This window comes from Chiloscyllium plagiosum, chromosome 4 (genome assembly GCF_004010195.1).
Source record: "Chiloscyllium plagiosum isolate BGI_BamShark_2017 chromosome 4, ASM401019v2, whole genome shotgun sequence".
NCBI classification, from domain to species: domain Eukaryota; kingdom Metazoa; phylum Chordata; class Chondrichthyes; order Orectolobiformes; family Hemiscylliidae; genus Chiloscyllium; species Chiloscyllium plagiosum.
This window is the reverse complement of record NC_057713.1, coordinates 13,252,686-13,267,935: the sequence shown is the minus strand read 5'-3', so window position 1 is coordinate 13,267,935 and position 15,250 is coordinate 13,252,686. Positions and strand designations below refer to the sequence as shown.

The window sequence follows — 15,250 nt, the reverse complement described above, 5'->3', positions numbered from 1 at the left end:
CGCGATGCCTGGCGCTTGCCTTTAAAATAAGGAAGAGATGGGTTTAGGTCCTCTTCTTAATATATTTTGAGGGGGTTTGGTCTGGTCCATAACACCTGCCATCTTACTACTGCCACCCCAACACTTGCACACTACTTCCTTAAGTAACTTACCCACGTGGCTTCTCTCAGTAGCTCATGGATCAACAAACCACAGAATACAGCAGCAACTGCTGAAAACAAAATGCGGGTATAGATTCAGCACCAATCCACTGCTGCCCTACCTGGCTTCCTGCACCGGACTGCATTGTGGCAGCTGCTCTGCAAATTCAGCCAGAAACCCCTGGAAAGCAAAGTGGGACTGAGTTCACCCAATCTGAGTCATAAATAGGGATCTTGATACATATTGACAGATGTGGGCTTCTTATTTAGTGTATTTCTGAGCATTTTGATGTAGCCCTTAGATCAATATTAAATCAAATGGACTGACAACTATATGAAGTGAATTGTCTATTTTGGGAGACTATTCAGTAATGTTTAATGGATTGTACTTGGCTCTGTAGTCCCGGATACCCATATCAGTATGATATTTCCTGCTGTTCTAATCCTAAATTATAGGTCCACATCTGCTGGTGAGTAAATTGTGCAATATTCAGAAATGAATCTTGTTGATCATTGGTGAACATTGGAAATGACCATGAACCAGTGCTGGGTCACTGTAAAAATGAAACTGATTCAAGGAAGTGGGACTGATGTGGATAGATTGGAGACGCTGAGGCTGCTGCCTTTGGAAAAAAGAAATATAACACGTTAGAGATGTTCAAAATTTGAAGGACAGAAAAGAGAAGTAGGTCTTGATCAAAAGAAGAGAAATAATTACAAGGTTGTGGGGGAATAGTGGGATGAGGTTAATTGCTCTTGGAGAGCTAACCTGGATAGAATGAGCGAAATGGCCTTATCTATGCTGGTACTATTCTGCAATTTTATTTCATTTCAGTCCCAAATTGTATTTGACAGCGAAATGCCCCAATATCTTCTCAGGACAGCTGCAATTGGCATGAAATGCCATCATACCAGAGTTATCTACATCCTGAGAACAAGTAAAAGTAAGATCTTTAAATAGGTTAGTACAAACCTATTTAAAGATTATTGCAGCAAGGTAGGTCATATGTACATGTTAAGCATTAGTCAACTACTGTTGGTAGCAGTAAGTTAGAGATTTTGATCTCAAAAAATGAACTGGGGACAGCAGGGTATGGGAAAAACACCATCATGTCTCACAATCAATGGAGCACAATTGGTTATAAGTTGCCAGCAAAAGGCTTATCATTAAATTGAAAGGAACAGGGTGTCATGATAAATCCTACGATTGAGGGCAGGATGGTGGCATTACCATAAGGTCACTATGACCCAAAAGCCTAGAGGCGAACATTGTGAGGACAAAGCAACTGATGAGATATGAATTTGATTCACAAAAATCTGCAACATAAAGCTGTTCTCAGCAATGATAGCCTATTTTGTCAATTTAGTAGAAAAATTAATATTTAGTATTACTAATTCCTTTGAAGAATGGAATTGTCTGTCCTTACCTGATCTGGCCTATAGGTGTCTCTAGCCCCACAGTATTGGGGTTGCCTGGAAATAGCCTCCTGATAATGATGCAGTTTCCAGGATAATTCTGTAAGGATGGCCTTACTGACAAAGCCCACACCCCAAGAAAGAATTTTTTAAAAAATCTGCATATCACTTGGACTCTTTAACTGACTTGGGTTTGGGAAGCTACCAAGTGCTCAGATTGGAGCATTCTGATTATCAACCTGTACCTGTCAAGCTGAGCCAGAGACATCAGCCACTGTACCACGAGAGCTCCTTCTATCACTGAGCAGCTACAGAACATTCTTGTTCTGAGAGAGGCTGAACAGCCCCAGAGGTTGTGATCCACTTGGTACCAGTGACATTGAGTAGGAATGAGGGATGTTCTCCAACAATCAGACTTTAGGGAGCAAAACTGAAAGTGAGCGAGGAGGATGTGAAAAGTGGTAATCCCCATCTCCAGACAGACAGACATACACACACACAACACACAAAGGACTTCAGTTGAACTTTTAACAAGGGAATTTGTGTCTGACAAAGGTGATGCAGATGAATAATTAGTTTGAAGGGATTGGGGAGAGCTGGCAGAAAGACAGCACAGTCAGAAAGGAGCATTTGGCGAATGTATGAAATCTACTGTGGACATCAATGAAATGTTTATGCAGGTGGAAAGTTTCACCTGCATAAGTATCAGTTCTGTATATTTGTTGCTTTTGACTATATACAGGCTCTTTCTTCCATAATTAAAAGTATGCAGCCTACAAATTGAAGAGAATGCAGATAGTAGAATTAAGCCCTCTGACATCTCCAAAGATGTGCAGGTCAGGTGAATTGGCCATGCTAAATTGCCCGTAGTGTTAGGTAAGGGGTATGGGTGGGTTGCGCTTCGGCAGGGCGGTGTGGACTTGTTGGGCCGAAGGGCCTGTTTCCACTCTGTAATTAATCTAATCTAATTGGATAATTTGAAGTTAAAAATCACAAACCAGGTTATAGTCCAACAGGTTTAATTGGAAGCATTAGCTTTTGGAGCACTGCTCCTTCAGCCTTTACCTGAGCACCAGATCATCGCTCCGAAAGCTAGTGCTTGCAATTAAACTTGTTGGACTATAACCTGGTGTTGTGTGATTTTTAACTTTGTACACCCCAGTCTAACACTGGCATTTCCAAATCATGGATAATGTGAGTTCACTTCCCGTACTAGCTGAAGTTACCAGTAAGGACTCTCCTTCTCAACTTCTCCCCTCTACTGAGACTCTCAGATTAAACCACCACTAATGAGAGAGCAGCCTTACATTCCATTATTGCTATGATGACCTTGACTTTATTATACCTACTACAAATATACATTTCTAACATAGCATGCTATAAAATGCCACGTGTTTGGTTAAGACTAGACAACAGTAATCTCATTCTAAAAGTTGCAAGCAAAGTCCCAAATTGTCATTGCATTGAACAGTAGATCTCCCGGTTGGTTCTTAAGTGATTGGAATCACTAAAAAATTTTCATATCAGAGTAAAATTCTCATATCAGTTCACAAGTGAATAATGGTAAATACAAACAAAACAGCTTGTTTTGAGCCTGGGATCTATTACCTGAGACAGTTTGACAATTCCTCACCTGATCCCTACCCCCAGAATTGTCACAGCAGGAAAGTGCCAATTTCCCACCCTTCCACCACACACTGTTCCCATTTAAATAAATATCTAACACCCTTTTGAATGGCGCATATGAACCTACCTCCATCACACATCCCAGGCTTATCACTTTCAGTCTGTGACCTCTTGTACTTGAGACATCCTTGACCCTGGCAACAGAGAAGCGACATACCATCCTGGAGTCACATCTCTGGCTGCAGAAATGTCTGTCTGTTCCCCTTAATGAGCCCCTTGACAGTACTGCATTTTCACTCTTCATCTTTCCCTCCCGTCCAACTGGGCTGCCCAGTTTTTCTGCACTCCGCTGGAGAAACTGGTCATTGAAGTCCAGCAGTCAGACCAGGATGCAGAGCTTGTGGTTCCGAACCAGAGACATCACCCATTGTACCACGAGAGCTCCTTCTATCACTGAGCATCTATGGAACATTGTTGTTCTGAGAGAGGCTGAACAGCCCCAGAGATTGTGGTCCACTTGGTACCAGTGACATTGAGTAGGAAGGATGTGGGCCGGCAGTCAGAATTTTAGTAGCAAAGTTGAAAGTTAGTTAGTAGGATGTAAAAACTAATAATCTTCAGATATCTCTATCACTCCACAGAAAACGCAAAGGGGTAAGAGGATGAATCAGTGCAATAGGTACATCCACACTGTTCCTCTGACGTTTGTTACATACCTCGTGTTCAAAAAAGACAATTTTGTTTCCAGATAATTATTTATTTCACCAAATATCAATGCAGACTTTGGTACTTTGTTACATTGGAATTGCACATCAATACAGCACTCACCAGGATGTTGGAAACTCTCTTTCCTGTTAACTAGCTGGGCACATATTTCATTGTACACTTCAACAGATGGAGCTAATGCTGGTGCACTCCTACTGAATAAATACATTGGTGCATTGTGCTTCTCAAAGTGTCACAATAGCCGATTCCAAATAAACTGCTATGTTCATGATGGGTTTAGTTAACAAATGTCATGCATAGATCAGTGCTGAGCCCTGGGCTCCAGATCTCAACTGATACTCAGTTGGACCTGGATGATGACAATCAGCTCCGTGCTCTGTAGGCAGTCGTTGGGGTACAGGGGTGGATTTGCTAACTTCCTGCTGCTGTGAGTCTCCCAATCTTTAAAAGAATACAGTTAAGGGCTGGCCGACTGTGCAGCACTCTACAGACTAGCAGAATGGCCACTTGTGAAAACAAGAGGATGCCATCACGATGGAACTGTTACCCAGCATCAGGAAATGACATCAGAGGGGCCTGGAACTGAGCCATCGTTGACCAGAAAATCACGGTACACGGCCTGGATACCTAAACAACCTCATCCCACAAACCAGCTCCTATACACCGCAGACATTGGCAACACAGTTTAAAAGGAAACGACATTTGGAATGGAATTTGATTTGGCAAATCATTTTTACAAAGGGTGTAGTCTCTTGGCTCAAAGCTGTTAGTCTTTAGCGTCCAATGTGCAGCTCAGATGTTGTGAACAGAGAGATTTACCCAAAGGCCACCGATTTGGATCCAATAATACAGCTGCTCAAATATTACACCATGACTTTAAAAAGTGTGCTTTTCATAAAAGCCAAACTCAAAACATATAAGAGTCAGCAATATACTTTAATCGGACACAGTTGTTCAATGGAAGGTTAGAACCATTCTACATTAAAGAAGCTGTCCTGCTTATGTAAGGTCTAAACAAGACTAGACGGGTCAGGTTAAAACAATCCTTACAAAGTAAAAGGGCTACAGGTCAGTTATTAACTCACTGCAAACCAGTTAAAAAGAATACAGGTGTCTGGGGCAAAGTAAAATGCAGAGTTTCCTCCCTTGGACTGTAAAGTGATTGGACTTGTGCTTTGAGATTTCTTCTGACATTCGCTAAGCCAGAGTTTACTGAGGTGGGGAACAGCAAGCAATCTTCTGCCCAGCATCACTCCATGCTGCTGGGTTTGCCCTATACAAGAACAACGATGATAAAAACATATCGTGTCTCTTTAAATCTTTGCCCTCAGGATTTCTGCAGTTAACGCAAATAATAAAATGAAAACCATGGGACAGTGAACAATGAATGATCTTACCTTGATTCCTATCACTGTGTGCTATCGAGGTCTGTGCGAGCCGGAGACACCAACGTCCACTCCACATTCCACATTGCCGGGAATGATTAAAAGGTTTCACAGGGAAGACAGAGTGTCTCTGATTCAGATGAAGACCTGATCTCGGGGCCATAAATAGAAGACTATCACTAATGGACCTAACAGGGAATTTGGGAAAACTTTCTCTATTTAAAAGAGGGGTTAGCATGTGGAACTCATTACCAGACATATTTAAGGGGAAACGGACATAAACGTGAGGTAGAAAGGAACAGAACGGTAGTCTTAGATGAAGTTTAGGAGTACAAAACTTGGGTGAAGTATAAATACAGGGTTACAGGGATAGGGTAGGAAGTTGGGAGGCAGATCATTGTGGACTAAATTGGCCAAATGTGGGCATTCTATGATGATGGAGTTATGGCATAGACTAGTGAGGCCTAATATATGTTTCTGTGCTCTCGATACTGTATTTGGCTGGGTGAGGGAGTGTGTGTAAAAGGTAGCAGCTGCAGTGATCACTGAATGTTCCATTACTGGGCCTGCTATCATAGAACTTTGAATAGAGATTAGATTAAGATTCCCTACAGTGTCGAAACAGGCCCTTCAGCCCAACAAGTCCACACCGATCCTCCGAAGAGCAACCCACCCAGACCCACTCTCCTACATTCAAGACTGCAGTCAATTTAGCATGGCCAATTCACCTAACCTGCACAACTTTGGACTGTGGAAGGAAACCGGAGCACCCGGAGGAAACCCACGCAGACACGGGGAGAATGTGCAAACTCCACACAGACAGTTGCCTGAGGCAGGAATTGAACCCGGGTCCCTAGTGCTGTGAGGCAGCAGTGCTAACCACTGAGCCACCGTGCCGCCTGTAATATGTGAAGTTTTATCTGCAAACTGTTTATTTGTAACTTCTAAGAGAAAGCGAGGACTGCAGGTGCTAGCGATCAGAGTCGAGAGTGTGGTGCTGGAAAAACACAGCAGGTCAGGCAGCATCCGAGGAGCAGGAGAGTCAGGAATGAAGAGCTGATGCTCAAAATGGCGATTCTCCTGCTCTTCAGATGCTGCCTGCCTGACCGGCTGTGCTTTTCCAGCACCACACTTTTTGACTTTTGTAACTTCTGACCAACAACAATATCTGAGCAGGACAGCTCATTTAACCACATCGAATGTCAACTCTGAGGATTCTAACCGTGATTTTATACAATCAATTTACACTTTGGCAAAAATGTAATAGTAAGCACTCAGTTATTCTATATATTGGAAACATTCATTCACTCTCCCACAGTCTAACAAATGTACCATTAGTTCACTGCTACACTTTAAGTACAATCTGCTGTGTTATGGCTACAGTTCAAAGTGAGATCTAACTCCCTCGAGTATAGATAAAAACGTCAGAAATTGGCTTCACATGAATTCTTATGCTGAGATTCTAATAAATTAAATAATTTATCTTTGTAAACACTTCAAGTGAAGCTGGTGTGATAGTATGAAGATATTGCAGGCTCCTGCTCTCCCTTACATTGGATCACGGAGTCAGTTCAATGGGAAAGCCACTTACTCCACAAAGTGTGCTGCTACTCGAGATAGATCTGCCATGTCGGTGTTCGCATTAACTTGCTCCTGGGCACTTTTAACGCAATTTACTTATCCGGGAACAGTTTCTCATCATTAAGATGTAGATTCTAACATGTTACCTTCAAAGAAATTCATATTATATCCAAAAATGTTCAAAAATAGTTGTTTTTCTCAAAATGCTAAGAATATCCATATATCATCTCCCATAAAATCTGGAGAACGGTAAAGCTCCACAACCAAAAATAGCTGGTATTCAGGCCAGTTCTCTTATATCAAGTAGATTTGTGCTTGTCAATTAAATAGTGCATCAGCCACTGCCAGAAACGGAAGTGGAACAACAGGAGATTGATGGCCAGAACACCTGCAGCGAGATAAATGGTAATTACAGTGCTTTCACGTGGCATAAAACACTTAGCAAGTGTAAAGTCTGTCGCAGTTATACTAGCCTGGAGGGGGGAAAAAGAGACAGATTCCAAGTCAGTGTTAACTGAGCTCAAAAACATTTATCACAACAGGACAGTTAGCAAAGATGGCTCATGTGACAGTGTAAGTACAGGTCAGGAATCCTTCATCCAAAAACTTCGGCACCTACTGCTGTTCTGATTTTTGGAAACAAGGCAGGGATTTGCACAGTTTTAATCACTTGCTCCAAATAAGGTTAAAATCAAGGCCTCAGTATCTGCTGGAATTCCAGAACCTGTCAGCTGTGTGGGGAAATCTTTGTCACCTTGTCTTATGAATCAGTTAAATAATTCAGAATGGCTGCAACCTCCTGTTAATGGTTGCACCCAGCTCGAGATCACATGGGGTACATCAGTTTGTATAAGGTATAAACAACTATTTACTGAGGAAACGTGTCAGGCATTAAACAATCACCAAAAGACTTAGACTTACCAGGATACATCAGGATCACTACTGGGCTCTTTGGCTCCTTCAGAACAAAACGACTTCGCTGAACCTGAACAGACCTGTACACACATTGAGTGGAAAAATCTTTGCTTTAAGGTCCATTCAGGCGAAGCTAAGCCTTTTACCAATGGACACAAACTAAGTGCATCTTCAGGTCAGGTCGGGTGCACTTTCAAGAAGATCTTGAGCTTTTAGGTCTTTTCAGTTTTCGGATAAAGGATTTCAGACCTGTATATCTTAAATCTGTAGAAATATTGGGCCAACTTTTCCAGGGTGGCCATCTCTCCAGCCCTACATTTTTATAAACGAAAGAAGGTAGCTCTGCACTTTCAAGAGGGGATTCCCGTCTCCGCTGAATGGGATGCCAGTTTTGTGGGGGGTGAATGATAGCTATATGGGCTGCCAGGTGGGTTGAGGAAAGGGGACAGGTGGGAAAGGAGTACAGTGCCAAGTGGGTAGAGTGATATGGGTGCAAGATGGCAGAAGGGCAGGAAGGTGATGCAGCATCTAAAGTGTATCGTGGTGGATGGCAAGCCTGTGGAGAGGGGTATCAGATTGGGAATGGTCAGGAAAGAGGCACTCAGATCCCTGGAGGCAGAGTGTTCGGGCTGGGGTTTCGGTTCAGTGTCTGGATAATTGTAAATGGTCTGGTAGAGATGTCGTTCAGGAATCTGTTTAACACTATGTTACATTACAGTTAAAGTATCTGTTTAATAGTTTCATAAGCATCTTTTGAATTCTCCAATTTAACAGGACTTTCAAAGGATTCCAGGCTTGGGGAATTACCCACTGGAGTCTTAGAAGCTGCTCTGTCAGGATTTCCACAGGGTCTGCACACACAACTCCCGGCTGGAGTGCTGGAATAAGAACTGGTTAGCGGATCTTGATTTTCTTCACTGGGATTCTGCAAATGGCAATTTGTTCTGGATCAATTACTCACTTTAAAGCCGAGTTGGTAGATTTGCATTGACCCAGAGGGAATGTGGGATATGAAGGAAAGCGAGATATATTGGATTAAGTGAGAAATCAACCATGATCTTACAGAATGGCAAAAGCGAATGGAGACAGAAGAAATGGATTCAAAACCCTACTCTCTCTCTCTCTCTCTCTCGCTCTCTGTGTGGGACCCACAGGAGTTCTCCCGCCCTTCAAGTCCCTCAGTGGAAACTTTTAAGATCTGACTTTTCCGTTGTGCTCTGGTCCTCCATTTTAACAGGACAGCTACAGCACATTCCCCAAGCAATCAAAATTAAAAGCAGTGATTGTACAGGATATCGTCAGACCCCAATACTTTAAAGTCTAGATCTTACCAGGGAGACACTGATGGGTAAGCTCCCGATTTGCTAAGTTGAATTAAAATCAATCCATTGACAATTAACCAGCAGCATTACCCAGACAGTGCACAGTATTATCAACAGCCAGAGTGAAGGAGCTTGCCAAAAGGCTTGTAGAGACAAAGGAATACCCTCACTGGACTGGAAAAAAAAGCACTTGGATACGCACAGGATGAGCTGTCACCTATCAGGCTAAAGACCAAGAGCTGAAAAATTGGATCAGGCTGGACAGCTCCTGCTCAGCCAGCACAGACATGATGGGATGGATAGCCTGCTTTTGTGCCACAAATGACGTTGGCTCTGAGCTGGAGATTATAATGGAGATCCAACACACCTCATGTGTGTGTGTGTGTGTGTGTGTGTGTGTGTGTGTGTGTGTGTGTGTGTGTGTGTGTGTGTGTCATGTATCTCCATGTTATTGACGACATGTGTGTGGGAAGTGTCTGCTCTAGACGTAAACAATAGAGATATTAACCTCAACTTCTTACACTGCTCCAAACAGAATAACAGCATCTCATCTTTCCATTAAGTACTTTAGAGTCTTCCTGGCTTTAACACTAACATCACAAAAACTACTTTCCTGCACAGCAAGTGCTATCAAAAATTCCACCTCCTCTAGATCTGACTCTTGTTTCTTTGCTTAGTCCATTACCATATAACCAGAAACAAAAACAGAATTTGCTGGAAAAGCTCAGCAGATCTGGTAGCACCTGTGAAGAGCAATCAGAATTAACATTTCGGGTGCGGTGACCCTTCCTCAGAACCAGACAATCATACCTTGTCGCTGAATCACATAGAGTCACAGAGATACACAGCACAGAAACAGGCCCTTTGGTCCAACTCATCCATGCCGACCAGATATCCTAAATTAATCCCACTTGCCAGCATTTGGCCCATATCCCTCTAAACCCTTCCTATTCATATACCCATCCAGATGCCTTTTAAATGTTGCAATTGTACCAGCCTCCACCACTTCCTCTGGCAGCTCATTCCATACACACACCACCCTCTGTGTGAAAAGGTTGCCCTTTAGGTCCCTTTTAAATCTTGTCCCCTCATCTTAAACCGATACCTTCTAGTTTCAGATGCCCCCATCCCGAGTACATCCTGCACTCCAGCTCCCTGCACTTGCTTAAACCCTGTTCAATCTCTAATTTCTCCCGACTCTGATGGAAATCACTGAGCAGAAACATTAATTCAGCTTCTCTCTCCACAGATGCTGTCCCAGGGCTGCTGAGTGATTCACCAGCTGTTGAAACCAAAATAAAACACGCTGAACTTGCAGGTTACCAGAAGGAAGCTGGGGTTGTTTCGGTTCCTCCAGTTAAAGGATGGGACACTGATCTCTGGAAGCTGTCCATTATGTAGCACCGTACAGCTGCTGTGGGTGTGGCCACTGAGGATCAGCCGAGGACAGAACCACCAAAGCAGCTGGAAGTAAACAGGTGGAGGTTACTCACCACCAGCACCTCAACATGTGGGAGGCACTGTGCAATATCACAGAAAATCATGAATGGCTCTTAGACTAAAACTCCAGGTCTTGCAAAGTGCCCAGTCTACTTCAGATAAGTCATCGGAAACGTTTGAGCAATGGCTGAAGCTGCAGTAACAACACGAGTGATGTTCACCACAAACAGGATTTCAGTGCCAGTGCGATGCCAGCTGTGTAGGCTATAAGTGCCAAAGACTGGTGGGTTATATCGAACATCATATCCCTTCAGCTGTTTATCACAAGCGTTATACTTCCTGAAGAAGGGCTTATGCCCGAAACGTCGATTCTCCTGTTCCCTGGATGCTGCCTGACCTGCTGCGCTTTTCCAGCAACACATTTTCAGCTTTGATCTCCAGCATCTGCAGACCTCACTCTCTCCTCATACTGACTGTCCTCAACCTCCCACCACCTGCAAAACCCATGATGCAGTCTCAATATTGGATGGGAATCTGCGATTGGACAATACTTGCTGGATAACTGTGTGCATGAAAAATGACCAATTCAGGATTGTCAGTTAGGTTTGCGGTCTGGTCCACTTGGGGGTACCAGAAGCCAATTTATTAAAGAGCTCCACAGACACAAAGAACACGTACACACTCTGTGCCCATTTCAACCCAATACAATCGGAAACAGACATTCGCTGGCTTATTTTTCAGGGCAATGCCTTCACCAATCACAGCCAATTTTCTTGTGTAAAATCTAAACAGAGCTGGGCAGTTAACTGTCTATCATCATTAACTGATAAACTCTCCATGGCAACGCCTCAATCTTAGGCCACCAGCCATAAAATCAGCATTTTCTGCCCATGGTATAAGATAAATTTAAAAACAAACAAAAACAAAATGTGTCTCTTTCCAACAACACTCAAGTTCTATATAATGCCAAAAAAGGCTGACCCACTTGACTGGCTCCCACCCACTCTCTCTACAGGTGATGCACAGTGGCAATAGTGTGGACTATATCAATCTTTCATGGAGAGACAAAGGCCAATCCAGTGACTTAAAACTTTCATATGATATGGCACAAGGCCCGAGCCAAAAATTGTATTAAGAGCTTGTTGGACCTTATTTTGTGCCTCTTTCTTTAATTTCAGTTCTTGGTTTTAATTCTAACTATTGCATTGTAAGATGGCACCAGACAGTGGCGACTCTATACACCTTTCACTATACTCCTGTACTTGGGTATATGTGACAATAAAACCTGATGGAATCTCAGAGACAGCAGGATGACCAAGGGCAACTGGACACAACAAGAGATTCTGCTGCAGTTAATTCCAGGAATTTGACGCAGCAACATTGAAGAAACAACAATATATTTTCAAGTCAGAATGATATGTGCGATGACTTATCTGAAGTAGACTGGGCACTTTGCAAGGTCATGGTCTTCCCATGTATCTGATGCCCTGGCCCTTCTAAATGATGATGGTCATGCAGTTGGAAGGTGCTGTCTAAGGAGCTTTGGTGAATTTCAGCAAGTATACCTTGTTGATGGTACTGCTGCTACTGAGCATCAGTGGTGGAGGGAGTGGATGCTTGTGGATGTGGTGCCAATCAAGTGGGTAGCTTTGTCCTCGAAGATGTCAAGTTTTCTTGAGTGTTGCTGGAGCTGCCCCCATCCAGTTAAGTTAAGTATCAAACTTTGTGCCTATCATGAAATAAATCTACTGGGCATGTTTGAGAAGTTTCTCCATGGGGTAAAGTATGTGCAGTGTATGACTAGTAGCGTGGTTTCTGACTTGATTACCTGGCAAGAAAGAATTAGTTTCTCTATTCTCCAGGTGAAGGGGAGCCTAACAGATTGGAACAGAGTTAAATGCAAACCAGTTTGTATTTCTGAATCACGTAGAGATATTGGGAAACAGAATTCCAGGTAGTTCCACAGTCAGGAGTTAAAGGATAGAATTAAGTCTTTGTTTGGTTCCTAACCACGTATTTCTGTTCGGCTTTCTTACACATTTCTGGTGGTTAGTTGTGAAGATACAGGATTTTATTGAATTATCACACGAAAGGCAATGAGAAAATAATGCTATAAGTTCAGGCCATCTATCAGCCAATAAAGTCCAGCGACTTCTGAAATGTAGGATGCAAGGCAGCTAATTTACATAGCAAGATCCCAGAGATATCAATTCCATAATGACCCTCAGTCTGTTTCTGGTGAGAGAAAAATGATCAGCAGATCTTTGCCGCTGTTCTTTGTGATAACACCCTGCAATCTTTTAAATCCACCCAAGAGAACAGATTAACGTCACATCCGAAAGCGGCTGAATCTGGCAGTGAGCACTCCCTCAGTGCCACACCGGGGCCATCTGCTTCTCATGTCTCTCGTGTACCCACAACCTTCACCTCAGAGGGCAGAGAGCTACCCACTGAGCCTTATATAGGGGAATGAGCCACACCAGATGCCCTGGTTTAACAGTGACATTTACCAAACAGACAGGTGATGCTTTCTGTACCTTTTTGGAAGCTTCAAGAGACAGTGTGTCATACTTCTCCCGGAACAGCAGCTGTTTCTCCTCAGGAGATGCAGAGTCTTCGCCCGTACACTCCTCATCGCTGACACGATAGAGAGGATAATGCTGGCAGAGTGCAATACAAACTGTTAATATGACGACTTCCATGTTTCTACCAGAGTTATTGAACAAACTGGTAAAGATAGGAGACGCTGCGGACTTAACAGAGTGGTTAGAATACGAACTGCCGGTTAAAGTACCTTAGCAGCTTTCCAAAGGAACTTCGACAAATTCCAGGGATGAAGGTGTGGAAGGGCTGAGATGACATGGGAGAAGACTAGTGTGGAGCATGAGCACTATCGTAGATTCAATGGGCTGAGTGGCCTGCTTCAGTGCTGTGGTGGGGGCAGCCTGTCATTCTGTGAGGTGACAGTTTATCGTGGTGGTCTACTGCAAGTGAACCACTGCCTGGCACAGCAATCACTAGCGCGTTCCCCATGGAGGATGAACAGCGGCTGAGAAGGTGTATAATTCATTGGTCTCTGTGTCCTCTGGACCCTGCGCTTCTGCTTCATCTCCAAAGAGGCTTCCCCTGCCCCCAGATGCAACCATTGGCAACTCTCTCCCAGAGGTCAGAGTCAATGTCTGCTACCTTGACACCTCGCTTGTACAGGAGGTACTGACACCCAGGAAGCCATCCACCAGTGGCCAGCTCACTGGCAACAAGGTGAGTGAGCCAATGTAAACACACTGGGCTCAACAAGGAGGGACAGCCAGTGGAATCAGCACAATCCAAGACGCATTAGTGACCTTGTCCTTCCAAGAGGTGACCAGGATACATTTTCCACATGGAAGGTCTTTCTCTGGCCTAGCCCATACCCTCTCCCAGCTGCACAGGACAGTGGTGAGCCCACAGGGTTGGTACCCTCACAGTTCGCTGCTCCTGGGCAGGTGATTGTTGCTTCTCACTCTCCTGTTCTGTTTAGACTTAATGGCTGCAGTTCTTGTGATGTACGGGTTGGTTTCAGCATCGAGTGACAGATAGCTTTGTATTATCTCGGCTCCACAGTCAGCAGCAATCAACAACCTTGAAAGGCACATTGCCACAAAACCCCATCTGTCAGCATTAACAGTGCCCTGCACTGTGCCACGGTGCCCTGAGGCTGATGGTTAAAGGTGTGAGAGAGTCTGCCCACCTGCCACTGAAGGTGTCCTCGATATGAAACACGAGTGTGGTATCATCAGCAAAGAAAAACTCTCTCCTCTGAACTTCACAGAATTATTCCAGCACAGGACGCCATTCAGCCCACTCATCATGTCCACACCGGCTTTTCAAATGAGCTACTTGCTCTTTCCACAACCCGACACATTCTTCCTTTGCAGTGAACAGGCTAGTTCTATTGTGAATGCCTTGAACAAACCTGCCTCCAACACACTGCCTCTGCCCGTGTATTTAACTAACTGCTGGGTTGTTGCACATACCACTCTTGTGTTTTTTGTTACTGATTTTAAGTCCGCTAAAGTGGCAGGTTTTCCTGTACTTATTTATAATTCTATCCTGTGGCTCTGCTCTACACTGTAAACGTGCTGGATGTGTTTCCTACGCCTTGGTGACTATAGGGAATGAAGTATTGAGGGTGTAAATTAATCAGTGCCTCAGCCTCAGATTGATGGATTATCTGTTAATTTATCGTCAATACAATTGTTTTATTAATTTCTACAGAGTGGAACTGCTCAAGTTCAGTTCTAGAGGATAGGACAGAAAATGCTATAATAAAAGGGAACAGGGGCAGGATTTGGGTTATTATACATGGTGCCTGGATAAAAAATGCCAACAAAGATGTGATGAGCCGATGGCCTGTTCCTGTGTTGGAATATTCCATGATTCTAAAAATGCATCATCAACCCCAGAACACACATACATTGTCAGCAACTCTGGCAGCATCTGTGTGGACTGTAGTTAATGTTTCAACTCCAGTCATAGAGTCATAGAGATGTACAGCACGGAAACAGACCCTTTGGTCCAACCCGTCCATGCTGACCATATATCCCAACACAATCTAGTCCCACCTGCCAGCACCCGGCCCATATCCCTCCAAACCCTTCCTATTCATATACCCATCCAAATGCCTTTTAAATGTTGCAACCTCCACCACTTCCACCAC

At 43.7% G+C, this 15,250-nt stretch overlaps 1 protein-coding gene across 3 annotated transcripts in view; it reads right to left on the bottom strand.

The window, feature by feature from the left end:
* Positions 1–6,378: 6,378 nt before the first annotated feature.
* The window catches only part of mppe1 (metallophosphoesterase 1), a 56,479-nt gene continuing 47,607 nt past the window's right edge, over positions 6,379–15,250 (bottom strand). For 2 of the 3 annotated variants that reach the window (XM_043687742.1, XM_043687745.1), the window contains 3 exons: positions 13,089–13,211; positions 10,435–10,575; positions 6,379–7,347 (listed from right to left, as the gene is read on the bottom strand). In XM_043687742.1, the coding sequence (XP_043543677.1) occupies positions 7,174–7,347; positions 10,435–10,575; positions 13,089–13,211 (438 nt within the window). In that variant the 3' untranslated portion in view covers positions 6,379–7,173. The remainder of the gene's footprint in view (positions 7,348–10,434; positions 10,576–13,088; positions 13,212–15,250) is intronic. The other variant, XM_043687744.1, reaches the window with a different exon arrangement.